The following is a 14,715-nucleotide window of genomic DNA, read 5'->3' as shown; positions in this document are numbered from 1 at the left end:
GTATTTAATTAGATTCTTCCTAGAAACTTTTAACGAATTTGAATTTATTTAACAATCACTTCAACCGCAAGCTGTTGACTCCAATTCACACAGTTAAAAGCCATTAACCATGGCTGGACCGCAGCCGGCCCAAGTTCAAGATCAGCGCATGGCGAGTGTCAAAGAAATACATAAATTATTCATTTAGTGAATCAATCAATGGCAGTTAAAATACAAAATTAACGAAAAAATGAAAAAAAAAAAAGAGAAAAAAAACGAAAATAGATGTTCATTAAACACCCTGCGCAACTGCAAATTAAGGCAGAGTCGCTTTTAATAGAGTTGCTGAAACATGCAAAGAAAAAAGAAACCTGTAGATGAGAAGATATGAGCTTGGGCAACGAGACGAGCGACTGGAGGATTGACCAAGTCCGATATGCAAACAAAAAAACACAAATCGCTGGAGGAAACAACAAAAGCGCCAAGGTGTTTGCTTCGATTTCAATGCGATTGAGACATACACGCAGGTGAGTGAAGGGGCGCCAGGTGAGGGCTGCGGCATGGCGGGAGGGGTCTGCTACTGGGCCTGTCATTTGCTGTGACAGCCGCAACAACGCGACAGCAATTGTCAGCTGGGCGTGTGTGAGGCGTTTTAAAACGCGTCGGAAAGTCGCGCGTTCTTAACCAGTTTCATAAAATCGAAACGCTTAAATGTGGCTGTTGTCTAATAAATAATTGAAATTAATTTCATTAGCAAATTTCTAGCTAATGGCCAAAACTAAAAAAAGCACCTTTCGCAGCATTAACGATCTTCTTTTACGGTTATCTGGCCGTCCCTCCCTCCTCCTCCCCTTTCTTTGGGCTCTTTCGCACGTGGACACCTTTAGACAAACTGTCTGAGAGAATCTTTCCAATCCGTTCCTATGGACATGGTCAATAATTATGCAATACACAGAGTGCCCCACAACCAGTTTGCCATCGCTGTCGTCATGTGTGAATATATACGTATTCAAATCGGCCCAGCTCAGCTTTTTGTTTGGGCTCAAGATGAGACCCGCCGCCACGGGCCCGATCAGTCGACGACGAAACGCGCGAACGCACGCAGCGCCCCCTGAAAAGCCAAAAAGTGAAATAACATTTGAAATTCAAATTCGCATCAGTTCGGTTCGATTCGGACTAAGGACTGTTCCTCTCTCTCTCCACATATATAGCGAGAGTATATATAGGCCGTGTCGCGCTGTGTTCTGTGTCAGAGCATCGCAAGATGTTGCCAGTGTCGCGTCCATTCTCAGTGCTTCTCTGCCTGCTGCTGCTGCTGCTGCTGCAGCTCAGCTTGGCGAGAATCTTCGAGCGCTGCGAACTGGCCAACCTGCTGCAGAAGCAGTACGGATTACCAGCTGTCCAGGTGGCCAACCTGGTGTGCATTGCGCAGCACTCGAGTGATTTGAACACGGCTGCTTTTGGCGGTGGCAGCGGACCGGGCGGCGGCTCGCATGGCATCTTCCAGATCAGCGATGTATATTGGTGCTCGCCGCCGGGTCAGGGCGCGGGCTGTGGCCTGAGCTGTTCGCGTCTACGCGACGATGACATTGCGGACGACGTTGCGTGTGTACGCAAGATCCACGCGGAGCATCAGCGCATCTCGGGGGATGGCTTTAACGCCTGGCAGGCCTACAATGCGTATTGTCGCCAGGATGCGGCCTCCTACGTGGCAGGCTGTGGTCTACCAACTGCCAACTCAAACGCTGTGCGCGTGGCAGCCTCCTATCAGCAGCCGATCAAGGTGAGCTATCATCAGTCTAGTCTGGTTCCAGAGCGTCGGCAGGGCAAGATCTACAGTCGCTGTGAGCTGGCACAGGAGCTGTTCTATCAGCACAAACTGCCCATGCAGCAGATACCGACCTGGGTGTGCATTGCCCAGCACGAATCCTCCTACAACACGGCGGCAGTAGGTCGCTTGAATGCCGATGGCAGCGCCGATCATGGCCTGTTCCAGATCAGCGATCTCTACTGGTGCACGCACGATCAGCGCGGCGGCAAGGGCTGCCGTGCCGGCTGTCAACAATTCCTGGACTCCAGCATTGCGGACGATGTGCAGTGCATACGGCGCATTCACCAGGAGCACACGCAGATATCGGGCGACGGCTTCAACGCTTGGACCGTCTACAACCGGGATTGTCGCAACCAGCGCTATGAGCAGGTGGCCGCCTGCTTTGCCAAGCCACCGCTGGTCGCGCCGGCCACACATCCCAATGCCATTGTCGGCAGCGTTAACAAGTTCAGCTATGGCTATCCAGCTGCTACGACACCCAATCCCTACTACAGGCCTTCCAACAAGTTGGTCAGCTATCCGGGAAATCCTTTCCTGCGCCCGCGCCAGCCGCAAGTTCAGCCGCATCCCAATCTAATTGGATTACCCACTAAATCCCACTTTGCCAGCGTCTACAGCACACCAGCTACCAATCCCTTGCTCAACTTCAAGCAACACACAACACCCAAACAACAAACAACACAACAACACTTTTACACAACACCTACGCGAGCTGGTAAAGTTTATAAACGCTGTGAATTGGCGCAAGAGTTGTATTTCTCACACAAGTTTCCCATGCAGGATATAGCCACTTGGGTGTGCATCGCGGAGCATGAATCCCGCCTGGATACGGCGGCGGTGGGTCGGCTGAACGCGGACGGCAGCGCGGATCACGGTCTGTTTCAGATCAGTGATCTCTACTGGTGCACGCACGGTGAGGGCGTCGGGGGCAAGGGCTGTCACATCGAGTGTGATCGCCTCTTGGACTCGGACATTACCGATGATGTCAGGTGCATACGCACCATACACGAGGAGCACACACGCATATCCGGGGATGGCTTCACTGCGTGGACAGTGTACAATGGACATTGCAGGGATCGCAGCAAAGCGGAGATTGCCAGCTGCTTCGAGTCTAAGGAACTTGAAAAGGAACCGTTTAGGCCAGTCAAGCCGGCAGGCAATGAGCTGGTGAGGAAACCCAAGCCCAAGGGCAAGATATACAATCGCTGTGAGCTGGCGCAGGAGCTCTACTACAAGCACAAGCTTCCCATGCAGGAGATACCCACCTGGGTGTGCATTGCCCAGCACGAGTCCTCCTACAACACGGCTGCAGTAGGTCGCCTGAATGCCGATGGCAGTGAGGATCACGGCCTCTTCCAGATCAGCGATCTCTACTGGTGCACGCACGACGAGGGCGGTGGCAAGGCCTGTCACATTGAATGCGATCGCTTGCTGGATTCCGATATCTCGGATGATGTCCAATGCATCCGTACTATACACGAGGAGCACACACGTCTATCGGGGGATGGCTTCAACGCCTGGACGGTGTATAATGGGCACTGTCGAGGCCAAAGCCTGGCACAGTTGAGCGATTGCTTTGCAGGCAACGAAATCTCCGAGGCGGAGAAGCCTAGCCATTATGGAGAGCGACCACAAGTGCAAGCCCCGCAACAGCAGCCGGTAGTAAAGATCGCAGCTAACCATGACTACGGGGCCAATCCTTTCCTGCAACGTCTAAGCGCATCGCAAACAACGCAAGTGGCAGTCCCAGCTGTTAAAACAACTGCCAAGCCACCAGTCCAAATAACCGTGGTGCCTAATCATCCCTTTGGTTCAAATCCCTTTCTACAGCAAATTAAGCCCCAGCAACAAACTCCACTTAGCACATCCGAGACTCGCCCTATTAAGTTTATTGAACAAGAGCATGTTTCAAAGTCTAGTTACGATCACAATCCTTTTCTGAAACCTCTTTATAAGCCTTCTGCTAATGCTATTCAATCCATAACGCAAAATAAACCCACTTCCCACTCTAATCACAGTCCAGCCCATGTGCCTAATCCCTTTCTCAGCCTAGCCAATAAGCCAGAAGTTAGTCCGGCTAAAATAAGCACCACTTCCAAGCCCACGGCGGCAGCTAAGGTTACACATCATCCATACATAAGCAGCGACAGCTTTCGTCAAGAGGTCATTAAATTTACGGCCACATCGCCACATGATCTCCGGCAATCTACACAAGGCACAAACACAACACCAGCACCAAAAACAACACAAATTACAACCAAGGCAACAACAACACACAAAACAACAACTCGTGCAACTACAACCAGTCGACCCTTCACAACAGTCCATCCATTTGCTATAAATAAGCCACCCAATACTTCGAAAATGACAACTCGCGCGTCAATAACTAGGACACCGACAACAACACCTCTATTAATATCGACAACTCGTCGTACAACAACAACCGCAGTACAAACCACACCTAATCATACAACAAAAGCTCAAAGTACGATATTAACAAGACAAACAACAACCAGATCCACAACTCGCCAAACAACTACAAAATCCTCAACTCGTCAGACAACTACTAGACCCACGACCCGAGCTACCACTGCCAGACCCACGACTCGTTACACAACAACTAGAGTCCCAACTGGTCCAACGACGAGAATCCCAACAAGCCCCACAACTCGACCTTCAACTCGTCCTACTACGAGGACCACAACAAAGACAACAGCAAGATTCACCACGCTTTCCACAACAGCCAGATCCACATCTCGTTTCACAACAGCGAGACCTACAACACGCCCTACATCGAGAGCCACAACACAGCCGACGACAACGAGATCGACAACGCGTTTCACATTAACAGGACCCACAACTCGTCCGACTACAAGAGCAACAACACAACAGACAACGAGATCAACAACGCGTTCCACAACAACAAGACAAACAACTCGACCCACCACTCGCCCTACAACGAGAGCCACAACACAGCCGACGACAACGAGATCAACAACGCGTTCCACAACAACAAGACAAACAACTCGACCCACCACTCGCCCTACAACGAGAGCCACAGAACAGCCAACAACAACGAGATCAACAACTCGTTCTACAACCACCTGGCGGCCATTTACATCAACCTGGTTCTCAACAACTCGCTATCCAATAACAACAACTACAGCTCGTCCCAGCTTAAAGACATCCACCACCTTTAAGGCAACCACTCGCTCGACTACAACAGCTCGCCCAACCACCACCAGATGGCCTCAGTTCTCCACGTCCCGCTTGAGTACTTCCACAACGCCTAGACCCTACCTATTTACCTCAACAACAACTCGACGCCCCGCAACGACAGCAAGGAGTGCGACGACTAAAGATCCATTTGATCATCCATTCTTTGCTAAATTTAAAGCAACATTTGATCGCACGTCGCCATCAACTGTCACAAAGCCCACCGCGACGTCCACTCTGTCCAACCCAGGTAAATTCACTGCCAGCTCGTATTATGCCAAATTTAAGGAAAACAGCGTCAAAGCGTCAGCCAAAACGGCCTATGCTTATGATTTTGGCCAGAATCGAACAACAACCACGATCCGGTCCTAAAACCACGTCCCAATTGATTTAAAGTGGAACAAAAACTAAAATTTGGGTATATTGGTAGGGAAACTTGTAAATATGCGTGTAATGCGGCTAGTTTAGTTTGTATATTGACAGAATTCTCATAAATTATTAATCTTAAGACACATAATTATGATTTAGATAATAAAACAAAAATAAACCATACACTTAATACGATAAATTAATTCAGTGCGGAGAGTGGAGAGTCAACCAGTCCGAAGACCTGACGACACGCTTACGGCTGCCAACAGCGGCCGCGACAGTAAGTGGATGTTTTTGATTAATTTCATTAACTTGTTTTTGGCCTGGTGTTAGCCTTGTTAACATAAACAGCAATAAAGGCATGCACACACAACATCAGCGAATGGCGTGAGATAGCAAGTTATCAAATTATTGTGCATTTCTTATTAAATTGAAATTAATTATTCCTCTTTTCAGCAACTTAATGTTCAGCTTTTTAAATTTCATTGAGTTGTACAATGATGTCATAAGAACCATTTTTAAATAGAAACAGTGCTATCAAATATTGGCGCCTACACTAGTTCATCTTTTACAGCACTTTATTGTGTTTGTGGAGGCTGCTGATTACCGATTAACGTATATGAATCCGTATCCCAATAGCTATTGTAATTGTATTCTTTATATATAAAAAAATGTTGCTATTATTAATGCTTAAATAAAATATATCTCTTAATAATATATATATTTCATAAGCATTAAAATTGGTTTTAGTATTTTGACCTTCATTTTAATCTCGTATTTTAAGCGTTGCGAAAGCTGGTCACACTCATGAAAAAACTAATCTGCTTTCGGTGGACGGTTCGTAAACACTCAATTGTTGATTTTCGGCAATAAAAACGTAACGTTAAACGTTCAAAATGCGCTCCAGTGAACCGAGTTCAAATGCAAAATGAATTGAAGTGAGTGCCTTTGTCAAATAAGCCACAAATTTCGAAAAACTACTGCAGCCTGTACCAGCACCAACACCAGCCAGCCGCCCGAAGATAGCGACAGTCATCGAGCGCCCTACTTAGCAACAATTGCTTGTTGCACTACATTTTTTTTAAAAAATATTCATCCCGCATATATTATATTTGTTAAAGCCTACGTGTAGTAGGTCAAATATTGATACACGAAAATGCGTCGGCAAAACGTGAGAGAATTCCAGGACAGAGAATGACAATTGTTTAACTTATGTGAAGTCGGCTGCGCGCAAATTGTAACTCGCGTGAAGCTGGCTACACGCAACTTTCCACTCAAGTGAAGTTGGCTGCACGCAGTTTTTACTCGCCTCGAATGAGCTGTACACCGTTTTAAGCTGGCAGTGCCTCATTTTACTAGCGACATCTAGCGACAGAAGCAAACATTTTCAGCGTTGCGTTTTGTCTCGCACTTTTATCGACGTCTGTGCCCCTTGCGCGTTTACTGTCGTTTTGCACGCGCATTCGTGAAAATGGCGGCGTTGTCGCTCGGTCGCTGCCAAATTTTTTGTACATCCAAAATAATCAAAATAAAGCGACAATAAATACAGTGCTAAACAAACTGTCTATGCCAGAGGCCGCGTGCGCGCGCTTGTGTGTGAAAATACAACAAAAGAAAAACGTTCTGGCTAACTCAAAGCAAATATTGTAACATTAATCAGCTAGCGACAAGGAGTCAACGTCGTCGCCAGCGCAGCAGCAGCAGCAGCCGCCGCGTGAATAAGCGAGTGCAAGTGCGAGCGTTTTGCTGCGGTTTCGCTTGTCAGCGGAGCACCGAAAGGCTTTGGCCAAGGTGAATACGAATATAATTATGCTAAATTAGCAACGCAGCGTCTCGTTTGTCGGCTTTCACCTGCGTCCCACACCCGCTACCGCCCCTTCTATCGTAAACATCTGCGGCAGTTGCAAGCGAAAGGAAAGAAAAAAAAAAACCACGCATTTGAGTTTTATGACCCACAGGTATATAACTGTGCCACAGCCAGGTAGTAGAAGCAGCTGCAGCCCCCGCGAGAGTGTACAAACAAGAATTATGTGTAGATATTCCGCTATAAATACTAAAGTGACTTAAAATTTGCCTTGCAGTTTGCATCAAACGGCCACGCAGCATGCGAGTGATAAACAAGAGCTGTAACAACCACAACAAGAACAGCAACAACAACAGCAGCAACAACATGATGGCACAGATGCACAGTTGATCAAGAAAACAGGCGGCTAAAGAACGTCACAAGCAGAAGAGAAACCGAACGGGTCCGTGTCCAGTTCCGGCTCTTCAAGCGCCAACGCTTCAACAAACGAAACCGCCACCGGAACCGGAACCGCCACGCAATGAATAGCAGCCAAACGGCGCCAACGGCCACATCGGCCAACAGCAATCGCATCACCTTCACAACTCAGCCGCTGCCCAATGGCACCATCAACATAGGTGGCCCAGGGGGCGGAGGTGTTGGCCCGACGATCATCTCAACAGCACAGCTGCCAAATACGACGACGATCAAGACCATTACGGCGGGCATTGGTGGACATGGGGTGCCGGGTCTGTCGCAAGTGCAGCATCAGGTGCATCAACAGTCGCATCAGCAGCAGCAGCAGCAGCAAACGCAATCAGTAGGTGCCACCCAAACACAAACCTTAGTTATTAAATCCAATCACCATGCTGTCACCCTGCCGGCGGGTCTAGTATCAAGTGCACCAGCAGGAATCGTAACAATGACCAAGACCATCAATCAGGTATCCACCATCAAGCTAAACTCCCAAACAACGTACTCGTATTGTAGCGAGGCGATGATAGTAGTGCGCCGCATTCTGGCGCCATTCCGTTCGCATCTCTCTGCCTGCGTCCAATGGTTACTCCTGTTCCACACACACACACACACACATACATATCCGCACTCTCCAATATACTCTTCAGTATTCACTTTGCTTTCTTCTGTTGTCCATTTAGACGACACGATTAGCGTGCCTTACAAAACTGCAACAGTGAACTCTCGATATATTGAACATTTTTTAAACAATTTAAACAAGACAAATCTGACATTCCAAAAAAGCTTAATACGCTCGCTATATTGAAGGTTCACTGTATCTGAAAAAGGTTGTATGCATATCGGTTGGTTGTTAACCAGCGTCTGAATTTCTGTTCGTTATTTAATATACAAAAATTATAGATCCAGCTTTTCTTTAAAAATTAAATTTTACAAACGAATATTATTTTTCCCGCTGTCATACCAAATCCCCTTTGTCTCCCGCTAATTACTCTATGCTTTTCATTAAAAGATATAATTTTTGTAGATTTTCTCTGTGAAAAAAAAATGCTTTTGAACGGTCGCTTCTTTGTAGTACAACTCGTAGACGTCTTTCAAATTGGCCAGAACACATCTAAATACCTCATTTTCATCTAATCATTTTATTAGAAATTCATACCAAATCAATTATTAAAATGTATTTTGTGAACACACACAACTTCCGTGCACATTTGTTTGACTGTGATCTGTAAGCGAATGAACTGAGACCCACGACAATACGTGAAATGAAGCGACTCTCGTGATCTGCTGCATGTTGTAGTGAAACAAACCAAAACCAAAACAATAACTTAAACCTATCAAAGCTTTTGTAATCCGCCTATAGAAACCCAAAAATGCAATATTCTATTTATGATCTGACTAATCCCATCACGTATTCCACAGACCGGGCAGCCGCTGCTTAACTCCATGCTGCCGGCCGGCGTTGTGGTCGGCATGCGACCGCAGGCGCCGACGCAGCAGCAGCCAAAGAATATGCCCGCCAATCCGCTGAGTCGTGTCGTCATCAGCAACTCTCATATGGGTGGCGTTAGGCCACAGAGTCCATCGGTAAGTGTGACTAGAAAATGGGAAAATGCGTGTATCTGTAAGGAAAACTCTTGAGTTTTGTTGTTGTGGTGGGCTCTTCTCTACTAATCCACAAGGCTCCCTAATACAGCGCACACACATGCACCCAAACCCCAACAACCCACCCAACCACTCACACACACAGTCACACATACACACACACATACACATATGTACATATACATGCATTTATATCAACGGGTACGCCTTGTACTTTGAACTATTCTCTGTCTATTCTCTCTCTCTTTATTTTAGATAACTTTAGGCACACTTAATACAGGACAAACGCCTGCACTGTTAGTGAAAACGGATAATGGATTTCAGTTGTTGCGCGTGGGCACGGCCACATCGACGGGCCCGCCGACGATGACACAGACCATATCTAACACCAGCAACAACAACAATAATAATAACAACAACAACAACAACACCACAACAACAACAACAAATCATCCCATAACCACACAGATACGTCTGCAAACTGTGCCGGCTGCAGCTGTAAGTAGATATCATGGCCAATCGTCATCCCAACAACAACAACAACAACAGCAACAAACGCAGCTGCAGCAACAGCAACAACAGCAACAGCATCAAACAACGACACAAGCATCCTCACAAGCAACAACTGCCAGCACTAGCATAGCACTGCGCAAAACGATTGTCCGTACATCATCCACAATCCTCCCATCCAGCAATAACAATGTTAATAATATCACCACCAATACCACCACCACAACCACTACCAACAACAACAACAACAACAACAAACCCGCTACTAACCTGCAACAGCAGCAACAGCAGCAGAAGCTACAGCTACAACTGAAGCAGCAGCAACAGGCACAGCAGCAACATAAGCAACAGCAGCAACAGGCCTCAGCCAGCGCCAGCAGCGCAGCCGCCGCGGCCGCCGCAGCTGCTGCGGCAAATGTCGCGGCCACAATTAAGATCAAGCAAAATGTAAAAATCAAAGCTTAACTTGTTTAGCAATGGAAATTCGCATAGTTTCCAATATTTTATATATACTTTATATATTCTCTAAAACGCCTCTCTCTTGTCTGTTTATGCATTTGATCTGTTTTTTAACGCTACGCTTCAGTTTTCAATTTTGTTTAGACTTTCGGCCAGACTTCGAGCAATCGACTGTCCGCCCAACTTTTTCAATTTTCATTTCAATATAAGTATCTTATATAATATATATATATATATATATATACATATATAATTGTACTTTTGCTCAGTTTTGCATGCTGCGTTGTAACTGTCTGTGTATTTGACTTGACGTATTCTTTTGATTTAGTTTTTTCGCTGTGGAAAACGCGTTGCTGTTCGTTTATTTCGAAAATCAAAAAAAAAAAAAAAATTCATTCAACTCTATTTTATCATTTAGAAAATAAGAAGCATTATGATCATGAACTGGGCACCGAAGGCTATTCGGGCTCCGAATGGGGGTGTGTTATCAAAAGAAAACAAAAACATTTCAAACAAATTCAAAAATTAATTTAAATATGTTTGCAAACAATATTTTTTGGCACTAACTTTATATGTTACTCCATTATTAATCACTAAAACCTCAACATCTGACCCGCACACCACTCGCACCCACTCATACACACACACCCACACACACACACCCCCACTAATAGGAGCCCGTAGCCTATGTGCGCCTCCATAAGAGTCACTCAACTATTTTCTGGTTTTAACTTATCGCTTATCGCTCTTTATTTGCACTGACTGCGAACAGTTGCTTCAAACATTTGTTTGCTAATCTATAATGTTTATTTTAACCACAGTCGATGACCAGCACCACCGCCTCCAGCAACATAATTGTCAACTCGGTGGCCAGCAGCAATGCGCATAGTTTTAGCAGCGCCTCACATCCGCCGCACTTGGCGCAGCTCCAGCAACAGCATCAACAGCAGCAACAACAGCCGCATTTGCCGCAAGTAACGCAAATCCAAACGATACCAGCCGCACAGCCGCATTCGCAAGCGAACAATGTGCAGGTGGCATCTGCAGCGGCGGCAACGGCGGTTGCGAATGCGAACGCAACAACGACAACGGCTGCGCAGGGCAATACCAAAGAAAAGTGTCGCAAGTTTTTAGCCAATTTAATTGAATTGTCGACACGCGAACCGAAGCCGGTGGAGAAAAATGTGCGCACGCTCATCCAGGAGCTGGTCAATGCGAATGTGGAGCCTGAGGAGTTTTGTGATCGCCTGGAGCGTTTGCTCAACGCCAGTCCACAGCCGTGCCTCATTGGGTTTCTCAAGGTAAGCAATTATCGAATAGTATTCCTTTTCTTTTTTTACTAATGTGTGCTTTCATCTGCAGAAAAGTCTGCCACTGCTGCGCCAGGCCCTCTACACCAAGGAGCTGGTCATTGAGGGCATTAAACCGCCGCCACAGCATGTGCTGGGATTGGCTGGACTTCCACCACAGCTTCCGGTAAGTTATGCCGAACGCTCAATCAATCAAACTACTATTAACCCGATAATCTTTTCATAGAAAATTCAAGCGCAAATCCGTCCGATTGGACTCAGCCAGACGACGACCATCGGACAGACGCAGGTGCGCATGATAACACCAAATGCATTGGGCACGCCGCGGCCGACCATTGGCCACACGACGATATCCAAGCAGCCGCCAAACATTCGATTGCCCACAGCGCCGCGTCTGGCCATACGCGGTCAAATGCCTTCGCTGCCAATGCCCGCGCAGGCGGTAAGTATAAAACTGAGATCTGCCCCTAAGCAAGACTCTCACTTCCCATATCCACACAGAACATTGTGCAAATCCGCGGCCCGCATAACGCACAGCTGCAGCGCCCGGGATCGGTTCAAATACGTGCCACATCCCGTCCGCCAAACAGTACGCCCACGAACAAAGTCACTGCCGTCAAGGTTGGTCAGACGCAGATCAAGGCCATAACGTCCAGTTTGCATCCGCCCTCGCTGGCGGCCATATCATCGAACAGTGGACCACCGCCAACGCCGACGTTATCAGTACTATCGACGATAAATTCAGCATCGACGACATCGTTGCCGGTGCCATCGTTGCCCACAGTTCATCTGCCGCCGGAAGCGTTGCGTGCACGCGAGCAGATGCAGAACTCGCTGCATCACAACAACAATAATCACTTTGAGCCAAAGCTCGTTGAGATTAAGGCACCACAGCTGCCGCATATGGAACGAATCAATGCCTCGCTGACGCCCATTTCAGCCAAGACGATGCCCCGTGGCACTATGCCCATGGCGAACAAGTCGGCGAATAAAAAGAAAAGGGATGCAATCGATCGGGATAGCAAGGATGAGAGGGCAAACAGCGGTAGTGGGATGGCGGGGTCAGCCGCGGCTGCGGCCGCCAATTCGTTTTTCCAGCAAAGCTCCATGTCATCATCGATATATGGCGATGATGATATTAACGATGTGGCAGCCATGGGCGGTGTTAATCTAGCCGAGGAATCGCAGCGCATTCTGGGATGCACGGAGAACATAGGCACGCAGATACGGTCCTGCAAGGATGAGGTGTTTCTCAACTTGCCAGCGTTGCAGGCACGAATACGCGCGATAACCGCGGAACGTGGCTTAGATGAACCCTCGCAGGATGTTGCCGTGCTCATATCGCATGCGTGCCAGGAACGGCTCAAGAATATTGTGGAAAAGTTGGCTGTGATAGCGGAGCACCGCATTGATGTCATCAAGGTGGGTTCATGCGCTCACTACTCTGCAATTAAGCTTTAAATAAAACTTCTCTAACCGACAGTTGGATCCACGCTATGAGCCCGCGAAGGATGTACGCGGTCAAATCAAGTTTCTGGAGGAGTTGGACAAGGCTGAGCAGAAGCGACACGAGGAGCTGGAGCGCGAAATGCTACTGCGAGCGGCTAAGTCCAGAACGCGAGTCGAAGATCCCGAACAAGCAAAGATGAAGGCGAGGGTAAGAAACAATTATTTTTGCAATTTGGACTGTCTCATCTTACACATATTACTCTCTCCAGGCGAAAGAAATGCAGCGCGCGGAAATGGAAGAGCTGCGACAGCGCGACGCGAATTTGACGGCACTGCAGGCAATTGGACCACGGAAAAAACTCAAATTGGATAGCGATGCGGCCGGTGTGGGCGTGGTGAGTAACATGCACTTACCAGCGACCATTCGATTGCTTACTCAAGAAACATGGCATCTGCTCTACACACACAGGGTTCCAGTGGCGGCGGTCTGCTGAGCAACTCCGGTACGGCGACTACAACGTTGCGGCCGCGCATCAAGCGTGTCAATCTGCGCGACATGCTCTTCTTTATGGAGCAGGAGCGCGAGTTTTGTCGCAGCTCGTTGCTGTTCAAGACTTACCTCAAGTGATCGCTGCTGGCGCCGCTGTTGTTCACATACCTACGCACCCATACGAGCTCTCCTGCGCCAACTCCTGCTCCAACTCCAACTCCAACTCCAACTCCAACTCCTGCTCTGGCTTTGGCTCCAGTTATCATTCTTCTATTAGCGTCTAGCAGCTGCGTTCATCAATTTGCAATATTATTTAGCTGTCAGATTTAACTGCGTCGTCCCTTTGTTGTTTTAGTTAGGCGCCCTATTTAAATAACGTATGCGTAGAAATACCAACTAAATTGTAATTAAAAGTTTTTTAAATCTAATTTACAAATCGTTTTCCAATTAAATAGCCAGCAACACTTAAACCAAACCAATCCAAAAACACAAAAGAGAAACCAACATCAACAACAACAACAAAACTCACAGTAGCAAAAAACAAAACAAAAATTCAACGTGCAGTCAGCCAGCGTTTGATTTTGTAATTTTTAACATAATTAATTGCATTAATTGCATTGACGGCCTTATCTAAACGATATAAACATATAAATAATATGATTAAATTGTGTAGCTTAGTTTGTTAAACGAAATCGAGCGTAAATTCTAGACTTAAGTTAGATTGCAGCATTCAAGTCGAGGAACATAACATGGTTTTTAAAACCATCATGGCAAGCAAAAAGAATAAAAACAGAGAGAATACAATTTAAAAAAAAAAAATTAAATAAAACAAAGCAAAAGGAGAAATATACACATAATATGGCATAATACATTGAACTAGTTGTAGTTGTTTAAACAAATTGATGTAATTTTAATTAGCTTATGTATAAAACAATTAACAGAAACAAATGGTAACAACAACAAAAAAAAAAAAAACAAAATACACGTGTAAAAAGTCCAGACTAAGTTTTTTCTATAGTTTAACTAGGTAAACGCAACGTAATTAACAAATTTACGGCAAAGAACTAAAACCCGAACGTAGTTTTAGACACTAAACATATGGTTTTTTATTAGTGAGGCGTTCGTTCAACCAAAATGGTTCATCCAATCAATGGATTATGTGCATATTATAATGTTCTAGCAGGCGGTTCTTTAATTGAACACATTTGCACCAGCCACAAAATAGTTAAATTTTATACAA

The 14,715-nt window shown here is 46.4% G+C and overlaps 2 protein-coding genes across 10 annotated transcripts; both read left to right on the top strand.

Annotated features, from left to right (window-relative positions):
* The first annotated feature begins 1,060 nt into the window (after window positions 1–1,060).
* LOC6624259 (uncharacterized) lies at window positions 1,061–5,778 on the top strand. The gene has a single exon (XM_002047123.4). It carries the CDS (start codon window positions 1,244–1,246, stop codon window positions 5,396–5,398), a length of 4,155 nt encoding a protein of 1,384 aa, XP_002047159.2. The 5' UTR covers window positions 1,061–1,243; the 3' UTR covers window positions 5,399–5,778.
* A 418-nt stretch (window positions 5,779–6,196) lies between these two features.
* Taf4 (TBP-associated factor 4) lies at window positions 6,197–14,508 on the top strand. Of its 9 annotated transcripts, none has more exons than XM_032435291.2 (11): window positions 6,197–6,333; window positions 7,477–8,121; window positions 9,075–9,239; window positions 9,513–10,214; window positions 11,048–11,527; window positions 11,589–11,702; window positions 11,763–11,978; window positions 12,038–12,958; window positions 13,020–13,193; window positions 13,255–13,380; window positions 13,455–14,508. In XM_032435291.2, the coding sequence occupies exons 2-11, from the start codon at window positions 7,720–7,722 to the stop codon at window positions 13,611–13,613; spliced, it is 3,459 nt and encodes a 1,152-aa protein (XP_032291182.1). In that variant the 5' UTR covers window positions 6,197–6,333; window positions 7,477–7,719; the 3' UTR covers window positions 13,614–14,508. The 9 variants fall into 9 exon arrangements, with proteins under 9 accessions (XP_032291182.1, XP_032291181.1, XP_032291185.1 ...); XM_032435290.2 differs by lacking the exon at window positions 6,197–6,333 and adding an exon at window positions 6,369–7,186; XM_032435294.2 differs by lacking the exon at window positions 6,197–6,333 and adding an exon at window positions 6,371–7,186 and having other exon boundaries at window positions 7,477–7,998.
* The last annotated feature ends 207 nt before the right edge of the window (window positions 14,509–14,715 follow it).

This window comes from Drosophila virilis, chromosome 3 (genome assembly GCF_030788295.1).
Source record: "Drosophila virilis strain 15010-1051.87 chromosome 3, Dvir_AGI_RSII-ME, whole genome shotgun sequence".
Taxonomy (NCBI): domain Eukaryota; kingdom Metazoa; phylum Arthropoda; class Insecta; order Diptera; family Drosophilidae; genus Drosophila; species Drosophila virilis.
Note: the sequence above shows the minus strand (reverse complement) of the source record. Positions and strands in the feature narration are given on the sequence as shown.